This window comes from Schistocerca serialis, chromosome 1 (assembly GCF_023864345.2).
Source record: "Schistocerca serialis cubense isolate TAMUIC-IGC-003099 chromosome 1, iqSchSeri2.2, whole genome shotgun sequence".
Classification (NCBI taxonomy): Eukaryota; Metazoa; Arthropoda; class Insecta; order Orthoptera; family Acrididae; genus Schistocerca; species Schistocerca serialis.
This window is the reverse complement of record NC_064638.1, coordinates 1,123,699,551-1,123,715,716: the sequence shown is the minus strand read 5'-3', so window position 1 is coordinate 1,123,715,716 and position 16,166 is coordinate 1,123,699,551. Positions and strand designations below refer to the sequence as shown.

Here is a 16,166-nt window from a genome sequence, read left to right as displayed (position 1 = left end):
AACAGAAAGCTTTTTGTGTTATTGAGTACGGCAGAAGTGAATCGACGACAGTTGTTCAGCGTGCATTTTGAACGAAGTATGGTGTTAAACCTCCTGATAGGTGGTGTATTAAACGTTGGTATAAACAGTTTACAGAGAATGGGTGTTTGTGCAAAGGGAAAAGTTCTGGACGGCCGAGAACGAGTGATGAAAATGTAGCACGCATCCAGCAAGCATTTGTTTGCAGCCCAGGAAAATCGACTCGCAGAACTAGCAGAGAGCTGCAAATTCCACAATCAACTGTATTGAGAGTCGACTGTATGGAGAGACTACCCGAGGCGATGGATCGGCCGTCAGGCAGCCCGTGACAGAGCACTTCATCACTGGCCTCCAAGAAGCCCCGATCTTACCCCCTGCGATTTTTTCTTATGGGGGTATGTTAAGGATATGGTGTTTCGGCCACCTCTCCCAGCCACCATTGATGATTTGAAACGAGAAATCACAGCAGCTATCCAAACTGTTACGCCTGATATGCTACAGAGAGTGTGGAACGAGTTGGAGTATCGGGTTGATATTGCTCGAGTGTCTGGAGGGGGCCATATTGAACATCTCTGAACTTGTTTTTGAGTGAAAAAAAAAAAACCTTTTTAAATACTCTTTGTAATGATGTATAACAGAAGGTTATATTATGTTTCTTTCATTAAATACACATTTTTAAAGTTGTGGTATTCTTTTTGAATCACCCTGTATATTGACACATGTAGCAATGTTATCTGTATCACTTTATATTATTTTTTAAGAAACCGTTTTAGCTTTTCCTGTAAAATTTAACAAATGAAGTTACGAGGTGTTCATTGCCTACCATTGGTATGTATCTGTTGCATCACTGCTCAATGGACTTAGGATTCCCTTTTGTTTTTAAATCTTGCCCACTTTCCCCTTGCATTTTCTCACCATTACTCCAGTTGAAGTGTCCACTCGCATCATTCTTACCCCGTTGAGGCTGCTTACATTACCTGTGAACATGGCCTGATCACCCACATCTACAGTAACACTTCACAGCAGTGGAAAGCACCCCTCACTTGTCATTCAGCTCTGTTGCTATATCCGTTCCATCAAACTCTGTAGCCAACGTGACAACAATGCACAGATCTTTTGGGGTACCCGTGCAAAACTGTCTAGACATATTAGGAAATGCATCTGTTGTGACTCACCGATCTTTCAAAGTGCCGCCGCTCAGTTATGCGCGTCCTCTACATGCCGCGCTGTCTGCTAGCCATGCAGCAGCAGTGCCACCTAAGCGGCCAGCCAGCCAGCGGCCACTAGATTTGGACTCAGTTATGATTTGACTGTTAAAGTGTACACACGTCTTACTCTGTTTACTTGATCTGTGACTTTCATGTATTGCATCTTCCTTGAAATGTATTTGTTCAACTTGAAGTTATTGCAATTGGTGACGAGGGAGTGATTTTTCTTTTCCATCGTTGACCCACATGTTTCCATGGCTACTTTAGAGCAACTATTGCAAGGTCTTATAGAACAGCAAATGCTTCTCACAAATGCGATTCGTGATTTCGTCGCGGCATCAAATGCGGGGCGTCTCTCGTCGTTGTCTCTACCTACTTTTCCTCCTTACGACGAGACGGCGGAAGACTGGTCTGATTACGAAAAACATCTTCGACAGCACTTCATGGCATTTCATGTTGCGGGCGAACAAACATGTAAGGCTCTGTTCCTTTCATGGATTTCACTTCAATTGTATCGGTTGTTGTCGCAATTGGCTCGTTTGAAAGATCCTGTGTCTTTGTCCTTTGCTGAAATGTGCTCACTTCTGTCTGTCTATTTTCAAAAGCAAACGCATGTGGTAGCCTCTCGTGTTGCCTTTTATCGTTGTCAAAAACAACCAAATCAATCCTATCGCGCTTGGGCTGCTGAACTTCACGGCCTCAGTAGAAAGTGTCAATTTGTTACTGAAGTTCACAAAGAATCCTACGCCGATTCCATGGCATGGGATGCTATTATTCGATCGGCGCCCGACAAAGAAGTTAGGCAACGTGCCCTTCAGTTGGCAAATCTGATTCTAGATGAAGTCCTATCCATCGCTCAGTCTTTTGAAATTTCTTGCGCCGTTGGAGCGCAAATAGAGGCATGGGTCGACGTCGGGGAAATACTACCTCTGTGCGATGTTGACGAAGCGTGTAGCGTGTCCCCGCCGGCCGACATTGCCGCAGTACGCTCCCAAGCGCAGCCTTGGCCTAACCGTAAACAAACCTCATAAGAAACTGCAGCAAAACCCATGGCAACTTCCTTCATGTCTGCGGTGTTTTACAAAACATTCATGGGAAGATTGTCCACAACGTTGGGCCGTGTGTCACAAATGCAAAAAAAAAGGGTCATGTGTCATCCGTTTGCAAATCCGACCGCATACATGATGTTCATGCACATGATGCTGATTCTGAATCTGTGTTGTCTGTCAATTGTACTTCTTCCCTTTCAGGGAAGTTATTCCTCACTGTCCAAATAGTTGGTCGAGATGCTCGCATGAAGGTGGATACTGGTTCTGCTGCCACTATCATCAATTCTCAGACGTATCTTCAGTTGGGTTCTCCAATACTGTCACCTGTTACTAGGCAATTATGGACTTAAAATAAACAGAAGATTTCTCTCTTGGGACAATTTGATGCTGAGGTATCTTACAAATCTGTCGTTGCACTGTTCCCATATTTGTGGTCGACCATAGTAATGCAGAGAATCTTTTTGGTTTCGATGCCTTTCACGTTTTTGGGTTCTCCATAGATGACTCTTTCAATATCGTCTCTGATGCTATTCCTTATGCTCAATAGGATTCCTTGTCAACAACATTTTCGTCCCTTTTTTCTCCTGGGTTAGGCCGTGCAAACGACTTTGAAGCTCATATCGCGCTCAAACCCACTGCTCGGCCTAAGTTTTTTCGGGCTTGGCCCATTCCTGTGGCCTTTTGTGATCAGGTCAAACAGGAGCTGGATCGTCTCACTGCTTCAGGGGTCTTGTTTCCTGTCACTTCCAGTGAGTGGCCCTCTTCTGTCATTGTTGTTGCTAAGCCAAATGGTGATATTCGTCTCTGTGGCGATTTCAAACCCACTGTAAATGCTCAATGCCTTATCGACACTTACCCTATGCCTTGACCTGACGAATTGTTCACTAAACTTGCTGGAGGCCAGTATTTTTCTAAACTTGATGCTGCTTCCCGGCAGTTTCTGGTCCTTAACATGCCTTTTGATCTCTATCAATACCAACAATTGCCATTCGGGGTTGCCAGCGCCCCTGCTCTATTTCAGCGATTCTTGGAACAGTTATTGCTCACTGTCCCTGGGTGTACAAATTACCAGGACGACATTGTTGTCACTGGCTCAACCACTGACGAACATCTTCAAAATCTCCGCACACTTTTTCATGTCTTACAGACTGCCGATCTTAAGTGTAATCTTCAGAAATCAAAATTTTGTCAGGCATCTGTCACGTACTTGGGGGTTTCAACTCTCTCAGGATGGTATTCGTGTTCTTCAGCAAACCGTCGCTGCGATCAATGCCCTTCCTCGCCCTACATCTGTTAAGGAACTGCAGGCCTTCTTGGGGAAAATAGCATACTATCACAAGTTTTTACCGTCTGCTGCTTCGGTGGCTCAGCCGTTGCATCGCCTGTTGCATAAAAATGTGCCTTTTCACTGGTTCGCGTCATGCGATGCGGCTTTCCAGAAATCGAAGACTCTGCTGAAACAGGCCCCGTGCCTGGCTACTTATCTACCTGGCCAATATCTTGTTCCTGCCACGGACGCCTCTCAGTCCTTCGCACTGATTTGCTGACGGTTCTGAACAACCCATTGCTTATGCCTCCAAAACGCTCATGGATGCCCAACAACAGTATTCTCAAATTGAAAAAGAAGCTTTGGCCATTATTTAAGCTATTCATAAGTTTGATGTTTTTCTCTATGGATCCAAATTTCATATAGTTACGGATCACAAACCACTTGTTTCCTTGTTTCATTCATCAACGTCACTTCCCGACAAGGCTGCACACCGCCTCCAGCGTTGGGCTCTTTACTTGTCTCATTTCAATTATTGAGATTCATTTCCGGCCGATGGCTCAACATGCGAATGCTGATGCACTGTCTTGCCTTCCCATGGGTCCTGATCTGGCATTTGATAGGGCCGAACTTTTGTGTTTCCACCAGGATGTTGCTGAACGGCGGGTTGTGGACGGGTTCCCCATCACCGGGACCGGCTGGCGGCTGCTACGGGTTCTGACTCTACCCTCTCCCGCGTTTTACGCTGTATTCAGAAGGGTTGGCCAGATCGTCCGCCCGCTAAAGACTTCTGATCTGTTGCGAAACTACTACGCTTTGCGTTACCACCTCACGGCTAGGGATGGTGTTATCCTCCTTTCCACCAAAAATGCTTCGCCGCGTGTTGTGGTACCTGTGTCTTTGTGTGCTTCGGTCTTGCGCCTCCTTCACCAAGGGCACTGGGGTGTCTCTCGCACAAAATCTCTGGCTCGCTGTCATGTGCACTGGCCCGGTATTGACTCTGAAATCGCACACATGGTCGCTGCCTGCGGCCTTTGTGCGTCACAGGCCGCTGCCTCAAAGTCATCTTTGTCACCGTGGCCTTCGCCTGAAAAGCTCTGGGAGCGTATTCATGCTGACTTCGCGGGACCTTTTTTAGGTACTTATTGGCTTCTCGTTATTGACGCCTTCTCTAACTTTCCTTTCATTGTCTGTTGCACGTTGCCTACCACTGTGACAACCATCAATGCTCTAGCTCGCATTTTCTCTTTGGAAGGCCTTCCCTCTACTCTTGTTACTGATAATGGTCTGCAATTTGCCTCTTCCGATTTTGCGGATTTTTGTGCCCGTCACGACGTCATGCGTGTCATGGCCCCGCCGTTCCATCCACAGTCCAACGGTGAGGCTGAACGACTGGTCCACACATTTAAGGCTCAGATGAGGAAACTCCAGACTACTTCTGCTGATGATGCGCTTCTCCAATTTCTAGCTTCTTACCGCTTCACCCCCATGGGCGACCACAGCCCGGCTGAGCTCTTACATGGCCAACAGCCCTGCACGCTACTTCATCTTCTGCGGCCTTCCACCTCACGGCCGCAGGTGCCTTCGCGTGGCTGGTTCACCGCTGACGACCTTTTATGGTTACGGGGATATGGCAGGCGGCCAAAATGGAGTCCTTGCTGCATCTTATGACACCGTGGCCGATGCCTGTATGAAATCCAGATGGACACGGGTGTTGCAGTGCGTCATTCGGACCAGCTTCGGCCTCTTGTGCCGGCAACTCCTGTTCCAGATGCTGCTACACCACCTTCGACTCTACCTGACGCTCGGGATACTGGAATCTCTCATTACTCACAACGGGCATCATATCGGTGCCAGCACAAGAACTGACGCCACCAGGAGACGTGCCCATGCAGGAACCAGATGACCATCATCTGTCGGAGCAACTCTACTCGCCTCCTTCTCCTACGAATGCGGACACATTGCCCATGTCTCCTGTTATAACAACCGGACTTGCCACAACGGGCAGATTGGTGCACGGGGCCCCAGCAGATTCGACCCCCACGTCTCTTGTCCTCTCGACCCGTTATCATCGGGCACATTCCGTCCATATGGGAAGTCTCCTCCTCGAGACTTTACAGCCAGTCAAACAACACCTATGGACGTTAGCAATCTACAGGCCACCTCCATCAAGACCTGTGCAAAAAATTCAAAGGGGGGAAAAGTGTTGTGACTCGCCGATCTTTCAAAGTGCCGCCGCGCAGTTACGCGCGTCCTCTACATGTGGCGCTGTCTGCCAGCCATGCAGCAGCAGCGCCACCTAAGCGACCAGCCAGCCAGCAGCTGCTAGACTTGGACTCAGTTATGATTTGACTGTTAAAGTGTACACACGTCTTACCCTGTTTACTTGATCTGTGACTTTCATGTATTGCGTCTCCCTTGAAATATATTTGTTCGACTTGAAGTTATTACAGCATCCTTCACTAAGATGTCAAGTGCCCTGTGTTTTTGGCCCCCAACCATCCATAATATTGTTACTTGCAACAGTTGATCATCTGACCAACCTCTCACCTTTGCCAATAATTCCAGGCCATCCAAAAAAGAAATTACATCTTCAACTGCCAGACCACACAAAGGAGTAATTAGGCTGGTGGCAGCTATATCTGCCTCATCAGACTGTCCAACTAATGCTGACAGCTCATCCAGAATTGCAATTCGCCCTAGTAACTCTGTTTTGGGGGTGCACTCAGCCTCGTGATGCCAATTGAGGAGCTACTCGACTGAATTGCAGCGTCTCCGGTCAAAGAAAACCATCATAACGACCGGGAGAGCGATGTGTTGACCACATGCTCCTCCTATCCACACCCTCAGCTGAGGATGATACGGCGGTGGGATGGTCCCGATGGGCCACTTGTGGCCTGAAGATGGAGTGCTAGTAACTCTGTGTTGTACACTCTTAACTGTGCCACTTCATGAAGTAAAAACTGCTTTGCGTTCTGCTGGAAAAGACCCTGTGTCCCATGCTTGTCATTGTGGAATGTTTATCCCCTATTTTCATGAGGTTCAAAACAGTATAAATTTACACTAATGCGCACACTTACTGTTAGCACACCACAATTTGTACTTTATGCCTCATCGCCAGCCATCTAAATTCAGTTCACTGCCTAGCAGCATGGTCACAATGGCAGCACTTAAAGCATTCTACTGATACTAACTCTGCACAAGGTGCTTGTTGCCACTTTTTGTAAGTTTCAGTATCTGTATGGTTTAAACGAACACAGAATTTCATTGCAGCTACTGCTCATTTAGCTGTATCTCCATTGTTTGGTATGTGAAATGCAAAGAAAGTCTACAAAATAGAGCATTACTACCAATCTATTGATATGAGAGTGTTGCCACCTGTGACATTATACATAAAATCATGCTCTTTTTCAAATATTCATCGTACAGGTAGGAATCTGTCGTGGAAACTGCAGAACAAAATCAGTTTCAGGCTTTGTTGACCAGCCCTCATACTACCAATATACCACTTACAGTTCTCAGGATGTTTCTTCCACAATTCTTAATGATATCTGATTCTGAGTGTTATTTGCACAAATAATGTAATTCTCAGAACCAATTTCTGCAAAAAGTCTTTCACTGTTACTCTCGTGTTGGCATTGTAGGATTTTGATGCCTTCACAGTTTACTCTAATGTAAATATAAAAATACCCTTTTTTTTTTAACATTTACCTAGTGAAATGAAATGACACACTGTGATAATAATTTTGATAATATTATAGAGGTGCTTACATGTCGTGTCACAAAATACTATTGAGCACAGAAAATGTATTTTGTTATACTCACAAGTAAAATTTCAAAGTTACAGAAAAACTAATTATTTTTCTTTTATGATTATATCATCCATAAGAAATATATTGAGGAAAAACAACACTCATCAGTGTTATAGTTTTAAAAATTGAGGATGTATGAATGAGCCTACCAACTTCCAGGTTGAAGAGATAAAGAAGCGCATCAGTTCTGTCACGTCTGGCAATGTGAAAAATGCCACGTTGCACCGTAGTTAAAGGTCCACATTAAGCTGTAGTTCCCCCTTTACTTGGCTTGGGCAAGTCAGTTGAAAGGTCACATGAAGACAAGAACATACCACATCAAAAGGACCATGCCTAGTAAGCTTTCCAATAGTCACATCAGCTGTCAAGTTGAGGACAGTTTTACTTTACAAACATATAGCAGGCATTCACATTCAGAACAGAATTTCTGTTGTTAAAATGTGTAACAGATTGCATTTGCTTGCCAGTTATGAAAATTTTACACATTTGTGTAGGCTTAAATTGAAGCAGTGTTTTGTTGTTCTCTGTGTGGCATGTCTACTATTGTTATTTTTCCAATTTTTAATGCAAGATTTTGTTTTCTTTCTTTCCAGAAGCCCCATCACCAGCAACAAAGGAACAGAGGAAGAAAGAGAGCCTGCTGGAAGAACAAAATGCTGCAGCTATCCAAAGCATAATAACAGCAAACATTGAGAAAACTGTCGATGACAGATCCAAGACTGATCTTGAGAAGGAAACTAATATTAACGCGGACACACAACAACTTACTGGCACCCATTCTACAGAGATCAGAGACACTAAAAGTGCCGAATCTCAGCCAGTTGTCAATTCTCACTCAGCGAATGGAGAAGCAGAAAGTAGTGTCAGAGATGCAAGTGTAAATCCTGGGCAGGATTATGTGACAGAAATATCTGTGCCAGATAACAGTATTGCCTCAGAGACTGCTGCAAACAGTAATTCACAACAACATGTGAATTACTCAGGAAGTAAAGATACTATTTCTGGAGGTATCCCCAGTGAATGTCAAGGACCCCCTGGTGGAGTTGTGAGGACAGTCACAAGCCACTGCAATGAAGGCAGTGCTGCAGTCGACAGCGGTGCCATGTTTGGCTCGGCAGCATCAGTCACTGTACCAGTTTCAATACAGCCATCGTGCATTTGGGAGGTAAGAATGGTTTAAATTGTGTAGTTATTATTTAATTTGTTTTTGTGTGATGGACTTTGTGTAAAGCATCCTAAATGCTGTCATACAATATGCTGTGGCTAAGTCGTGAAACTGTTTTTCTGTTTCAAAAAATGATGACCTAATTGAGATTTTAAAAGGGAAAAAAGATAAAAGAAAAGTTATTAGATATGAACAACAACTTTTGAATATGCATGTGCTTGTTCCTTCACACAGGGTTGCCAGTGACCAATCGGTTGTTTTTCACATGAACGTTATTCACTTGGTTGTTAATGAATAATTAAAAACTTCAAAGTTACATGTGATTTTTAATGTGTGATAAGATCTGATGGTGATGAAATGAAATAATTTTATGGCATTATTGGCCAGAAGTCCCTATCTGGGGTCGGTCGACCACCTGGTGCAGTTCTTTCTACTCTATGTCACTTTGGCAATTTGTGCATCTATGGTGATGATATGAAATTATTAGAACAACACAAACACTGATTTCCTGAGTGTAGAAAATGTCCAATCCAGCCAGCGATTTCACCTGTGACTACGAAACCACAATCTAGAGGCAGTGGTGCTAACCGCTAGGATCATGAGCTGTGACATAAAGAAAATGTGATACAGGTATTGTCATTTTTCATGAACACAGTTGTCTAGCCTGTGCAGAAAATTCACATACATAATCAATTATGGCCAGTTTTCCCTTGATTGGTTCATTCATTTCAGCTCAGATGCGGAGTTTGCGAGTATAGGCATGTTTCGTGTGTGTGTGTGTGTGTGTGTTATGGAAGGAATTTTGGCAGATTTCGGAATGCAGTGAACTATATGCATTTGCATTCATGCAGTGTTTGGGATTGCATGATCATGTTGGAAATAAACATTTTGAATTTCTAGTGGAAGGTATCTCACTTTTGGGTTAAATGTAATGTTGAGCAAGACAATGACAGATTCAGTGGTAACTGTCACAGAAGCAATGTTGTTGTCTCCTAAAAAATTTGGGCCATTGATGCTGAAAATGACAGTTGCACGTCACATCACAACATGCTCCAAATGAGGAGAATTTACACAAATTTTATAGAGGATTCTCATTGCCTTAGTAGGGTAACACTCAGTTTATTTATTTCCCGCCCAAATGGAAAAACAGCCGTGTTACTTGTAATTGTATTTTCATTTTATTCAAGCAGCACTTGCATTAGGATCACAAAATCCTCTTGTTGCCTATAACCTTCTACATTAAACTGTTTAGCAACACATATCTTATGTGGCTAAAATTTTAAATTCTTGCTCAAAATTGTGCACTGTGATTCACGACTTAACCTTAATTCTCATGTTTAATCTCATGTACATTCCCTCTAGCTCCAAATCAGCACTTGCCTTTACCTCTCAATGCTTTACAGAATTCTGAAAGTCCTACTAGGACTGCATAAGTTTTTGTTTGCAGTACTTCATGTTATTCGGACTGGGCGACTTTTTGTTTGCAATACTATGTGTTATTCGGACTGAGTGACTTTTAGTTTGCAATTCTTCCTGTTGTTTGTGGACAGTTACTCCACCTGAGAAGCATATTTTAGTTGGGAATGAACTCTCAATGCCCAGGCTTGATATGAACTTGAGGAACCTGCTGAGTTTCCATCACCAACTCACAATTTGGCACATATGCATCATACATAAACATGCATAGCTGTACTGTCCACTGATCCATTCCCACTCAAATGGCTGTATATATAGAGCCCAATGATCGTTCACTTTCCCATCCTACCTACCTGACATATATTTCAAAAAGTTCAGTTCCTGTTTACTCACATTATATTACTGCAAGAAAAGAAATCATGTGAGGAAGACCCAGAGGTAACTAGAATTCCTTTGTTGCAGATCTATGGGTGGATGGGGTGTAGGGATAGCTCCTGGTAGACATCACTACTGCAATCTGCTTTGAACCTATTGACTGTCATCTGTGTTAAAGTGTTGTGCAGTTTGGAGTGATTATCTTAACTAACTGTTTCGTATGTGATGTGATTTTTTATTTCACAGCGTCTATTTCTTGAAAGTGCATTACTTTCGGGGAGAAAGGGGGGGTGGGGGGGGGGGGTGGGGGGGAGCGCAGACGACGACAATATACTGAGTAATTTTTTGGATCTTATTTACTGATTTCAATGCAAAGTAGAATTTTGTCAACTCCCTCACAATCTTATGCTTCAAGTTAATAATATCCACAATGTCAAAGCATCTACTTTGAAACATGATGTATGATTGCTGTTGAATTCTGTTGATATTACTTTCCATTGACAACAGTTTGAGGATTTATCATATACTTTAGGTTGTTATACAATGACACAGCATGGAGGCATATGATAGTAAGGATCGAAATGCAGTGGTAGCAAGAGCTTTTAATGTGCAGAATATATAGTATGGAAACTGTGACATGGAAAATCTTCTGTAATGACTGTAACTAAGTTTATAAAGCAGTGTGTGTTTCTAGTATGAGTTTTCTCAATGTAAACGAAGTTTGCAATGAAAATTTTTAGGGTTATCTGCACTAACTGTGTTACAAAGTGTTACCATTGAACATTACTTCTAGAACAACAAAGAAATTATTAGTTTCATATATATTGTTTTCACTTGTAGCTGAATTTGCAATAATCACTAACTAATAATTGACATGGCAACTCAAAAAATTTCATTTGCGACCGTAACAAATACCAAAGTCCAAACTCTCTGTCATGTGACCAAACCAAATGGCTTCAGTCTACCTCAGTGTATGCGGAAGACCGCTATTACCATCTAGACAAACCATGAAGTATGTAGGGACCTTCGTTTCAGCTGGAAAAAAAATAGTGCCTGGTCCATCGTGCACAGTTTGTGAGATAGCCCAGACCACCCATTGCATCATGCAAGAGTGTACTTTAACAAAGTATTCAGGCAGTTAATAATTCTGCAAACAGAAACATTTAAATTGTGTATGCACGTACATGTACAAGTGTTTACTTATTACATTGTTTGAAATCTACATTTCATTATGTACATGTACAGGTCATTTTGCAGGTATTCTAAAATAAGCTACGTTAAAGTGTGTTGTGTATTTGACCAAGTTGAATGGTTTCAAGTTGTTTATATTTGACTGCGTTTGATGTTTTTTTTAAGTCACTTCAGGCATAAGGTTCCTTAAACATGCTGTGGCAGATTTCTTCCTCTACTTTAGTTAACATGACTCCCCCAAAGATTGTTAAAGTGTATGACTTAACATACCTTGTGTTTTTAAGTTTGTTATGTGAATGATATGGCATATGTGCCCTCATGGAAGCCTTTATTTATCTGACTTTATCAACACAGGTATTACACAATAACTGTAAAGGACTCAGGAATAATTCTATAATACTTTATAAAGTAGTACTTTCTAAGTTGGTTTTCCCAAGACAAAAGCTATCCTTCTTTAAGTGTCTGTTAGTTCAGATTATACATTGTTTGTGTTACTATCACCCAAGCCAAATGAATCAGAGACAGTTGCTACTAATCTAATATGTTTATGCGAAATGTTACTTGATTGTCCAATGTGATGCAGATTCTGCACACCCCGCTCAGTGTGAAACAAATTACCTTCATCACTGCCACAATACTGGAATGAAGATAGTCTTCTGTCTGACATGAAGCCAGGGACAACAAGTTCATAAGAAGTAATTCCTCTTTATTTAGACATAATTTACGCAAGTACCTGCTTGACATGCCTTTTATTTGTAGAAAAGAATTGTTTTGCAGAAATTAAAAAAAAAATTATAAGAAGCTCTCATGTGCACAGAATTTAACAGAAAAGTCTTAAATGTAAATTACTGTTAGTTATGTTCTTTTTTTGTGTTTATGAAGCTGCTACTACATCGCACATACTGATAAAAAAAATGCAACACTGTAATGTAATTGGATGGATTAAAAAAAATCTACTCACCAAGCAGCAGCAGCAGAACTCATACATAAAAGGAGGTTATAATTAGGCAAGCTTTTGGAGCCAGTGGCTCCTTCTTCAGGCAGGAGGGTTGAAGGGGAGGGAAGAGGGATGAAGAAAGAGGACTGGAGAGGTCTAGGAAAAGGGTTAGATTTTGGAAAAGTCACCCAGAACCACAGGTGAGGGGTGATTTACCGTGCGGGATGAGAAGGAAAGACTGATTGTTGGGGAAAGAACTGGATGAGATTTGAAATCTGAGAGCTTAAAGGTGGAAGACAGGGTAATATACAAGACAGAGAGTACTGCTAAAACATTATGTACTAGTTTATAAGAGTGAGAAGCATTGTATATAATGGATGTGAGAACTAAATTGGAGTGAAGAAAGGAGTACTTACTGTGAAGAAATACTGAGATGGAAAAAATTAATGTAAATTAAGGCCAGGTGGGTGGCGAGAACCAAGGACATGTTACAGCACTAGTTCCCACCTGTGGAGTTCTGAGAAACTGGTATGTGAGCGAAGAATCCAGATGGCGTGTGGGGTGAAACAGGCACCGAGGTCACGATTGTCATGTTATAGAGCATGCTCTGCAACTGGGAACTGTGTGTTGCCAGTATACAGCCTTTGCCAATACCCATTCATCCTGACTGATAATTTGGCTGTAGTTATGCCAATGTAAAAGACTGAACAGTGTTTACATAACAGCTGATATGACGTGGCTGTAGTTATGCCAATGTAAAAGACTGAACAGTGTTTACATAACAGCTGATATGATGTGTCATTTCATGGTTGGCTCTTCTTATTCTAGCATATGCGGAAGGAGCATAGGGTCTGACAAGAAATTTGCAGAGATTGGGAGGGCAACGAAAAGTATTCCGGGTGTGGTGGGCAAAATCTCGACAAGGATAATACTGAGTGACTAGTGGTGAGCTCTGACATTGTTTTTTGGAGGGATCAGAGTTATCAGGATTGGATGTGATAGTCCAGGAAACAGTTTTTGAACTAGGCTCGTGGGGTGACTACGTTCAGTGAAGGCTGAGGTGAGAATTGTGGTGTATTGCTGCAAAGAGTCTGCATCTGAACAAATATGTTTACCTCGAATGCCAAGGCTGTATGGGAGGGAACGTTTGACATGGAAAGGAACGCAACTGTCGAACTGTAAGTAATGTTGTTTGTTAGTAGGTTTAATGTGTACAGAAGATAGTAGCTGGCCTTCGGTGAGGTTGAGATCAACATCAAGAAAAGTGGTATGGGATTCGGAATAGGACCATGTGAAATTGAATTGTGAGAAAGTATTCAGAGATTCCAGGAATTTTAACAGAACAAGCTCATCAGGGCTGAAGACTTATGGATTCCATGAAAGCCCCATAAAAGTGACCCATGAAAAGGTTGGCATAGGAAGGAGCCATCCTGGTTGCCATGGCTGTTACCCTGATCTGTTTGTATATCTGCACCTGACAGGTGAAGTAGTTATTGGCAAGTATAAAGTTGGTTAAGGTAAGTAGCAAGGGTGTCACGGGTTTGGAATCAGGTGGGTGCTGACTGAGGAAATGTTCAGCTACAGACAGATGCGGAGGATGTTGGTGTAGAGGAGGTGGCATCAGTGGTGGTAGGCAAGGTGTGTGCCAGGAGTGGGATGGGCACAGATTTCAGACAATCTAGGAATTGGCTGGTGTTTTTGATACAGGACATGTGGTTTGAAACCAGCAGCTGCAGGACAGTCAGGGTGACTGGGTGTGTGGATCTTAGGAAGAGGTTAAAATGTGGCGGTGGGTGATCGGAGTGGGGTGAGAAGTTCTATTTATTGAGGTGTTAGTCTTTGTGAGAGACCTGAGGTTTTAAAGAGGGAATGCAGGTCATTTTGAATCACAGGGGTGGGATCTTGATGGCAGATGCTGTATGTAGAGGTGTCAGACAGCTGGCGTAGACCTTCACTAACGTTCTCTTTTCGGTCAAGTACCACAGTGGTAGATCCTTTGTCTACTGGGAGGATAATGATGGAGTCAGCAACTTTTAGGGAAGGTAGAGTCTGGAGTTCTGCAGAGGGCAGGTTAGGATCCTGTGTTGTAGTGACCTGAGGAAAAGTTGTGAAGCAATGTTGGATGTGAGGAATTCTTGGAAGGTTTGTAAGGGATGATTTTGAGGTAGTGGTGGTGGATCAAGTAGTGGTCATGGTTGGAACTTTCAAGGTGGGGTTCACTGTCAGGTTTTGCTGTTGGATAGGTTTTGGGATTGTGTTGCAAAGTGATATTTCTAGTTGACATTACATGCGAATGGAAGTAGGTCCTTCACCAAAGCAGCTCTACATCTACAGCTACATAATACTTTGCAAATCACATTCAAGTGCCTGGCAGAGGGTTCATCGAACAACCTTCACAATTCTCTATTACTCCAATCTCGTATAGCGCGCAGAAAGAATGAACACCTATATCTTTCTGTACGAGCTCTGATTTCCCTTATTTTATTGTGGTGATCGTTCCTCCCTATGTAGGTCGGTGTCAACAAAATATTTTCGCATTCGGAGGAGAAAGTTGGTGATTGGAATTTCGTGAGAAGATTCCATGGCAACCAAAAACGCCTTTCTTTTAATGATTGCCAGTCCAAATCCTGTATCATTTCAGTGACACTCTCTCCCATATTTCGCGATAATACAAAACATGCTGCCTTTCTTTGAACTTTTTCGATGTGCTCTGTCAGTCCTATCTGGTAAGGATCCCACACCGTGCAGCAGTATTCTAAAAGAGGACGGACATGCATAGTGTAGGCAGCCTCCTTAGCTGGATCAAATGCAGGCTTAGGGCTGAAACTGTAGACCCTTGGATAATACAGGAGGGGAGAGTGCTTTGGACGAGAGGTTGAGGACTCTGTACTGTTCTGATTGGTTCATTTGATTATGAGTTATTCTTGGTGTGTGAGGCAGTGGTGAAGGATGTGAAATGTTGAGGATATTGGCCAAGCCCTGTTTGTAGGAGTGCGGTCATGGTTGATGGTGTGGCTGTTTGGGGAGTTGCAGAGGGACAGGATGGGAAACACCACTGTTCAGGTAGTTCAGGAGGAGGTGGGATAGCTTCTTAAGGTGAAGTCTGGCATGTTGTTGCAGTTTGAAATTGGCTTGGCAAATCATACCATCCAAGGAAACAAAAGGGGCAGATAACTGCAGGAATTTGTAGGAGAGAAGTCAGATGGAGAGGAAATTGGCTGATGAAGCATATAGGTCACAGATTAGCTGGATAAGAGCAAGAGATTGCTGTATTTGATACTGTAAAAGGAGCATGGCGTACAGTAGGGTTACATTCAGAGACAGGGACTTTCAAGGGACAAGTAGGTTTCAAAAAACAGGATGTGAGACCTTAGTTTTGATAGTACAAAAGCAGGTTTTCGAAAAGAATGGATTTAATATGTGATGGGATTCATCACAGCAAGAGAGGGTAGTTTGGAGTGTTGGAAATTGTTGGAGTGACAGAAAAGATAAGCAGATAGTGGATAAAAGATAAAAAATTGGAAGAAAAGCAAGGAAAAAATTTGGAACATTCTTCAGTTCTTGGTCCTCCGGTACATTTATGTTTTTGCCTGCAGACACTAACATATATGATTTGGGGGGTGGGGGTGGGGGTGAGGTGGGGGGGGGGGGGGGAGACAATTGGAAAAGAAAAAGGGGAAAAAAAACTTGATTGGCAAATTTGCGAAAGAGAGAGAATTTTAAAAACT

The 16,166-nt window shown here is 42.8% G+C and overlaps 1 protein-coding gene across 1 annotated transcript in view; it reads left to right on the top strand.

Annotated features, from left to right (window-relative positions):
- LOC126455806 (protein NPAT-like) overlaps positions 1 to 16,166 on the top strand; it is a 122,936-nt gene that overhangs the window by 89,330 nt on the left and 17,440 nt on the right. The window contains exon 9 of the mRNA XM_050091570.1: positions 7,948 to 8,519. Coding sequence (XP_049947527.1) covers positions 7,948 to 8,519 — 572 coding nt within the window. The remainder of the gene's footprint in view (positions 1 to 7,947; positions 8,520 to 16,166) is intronic.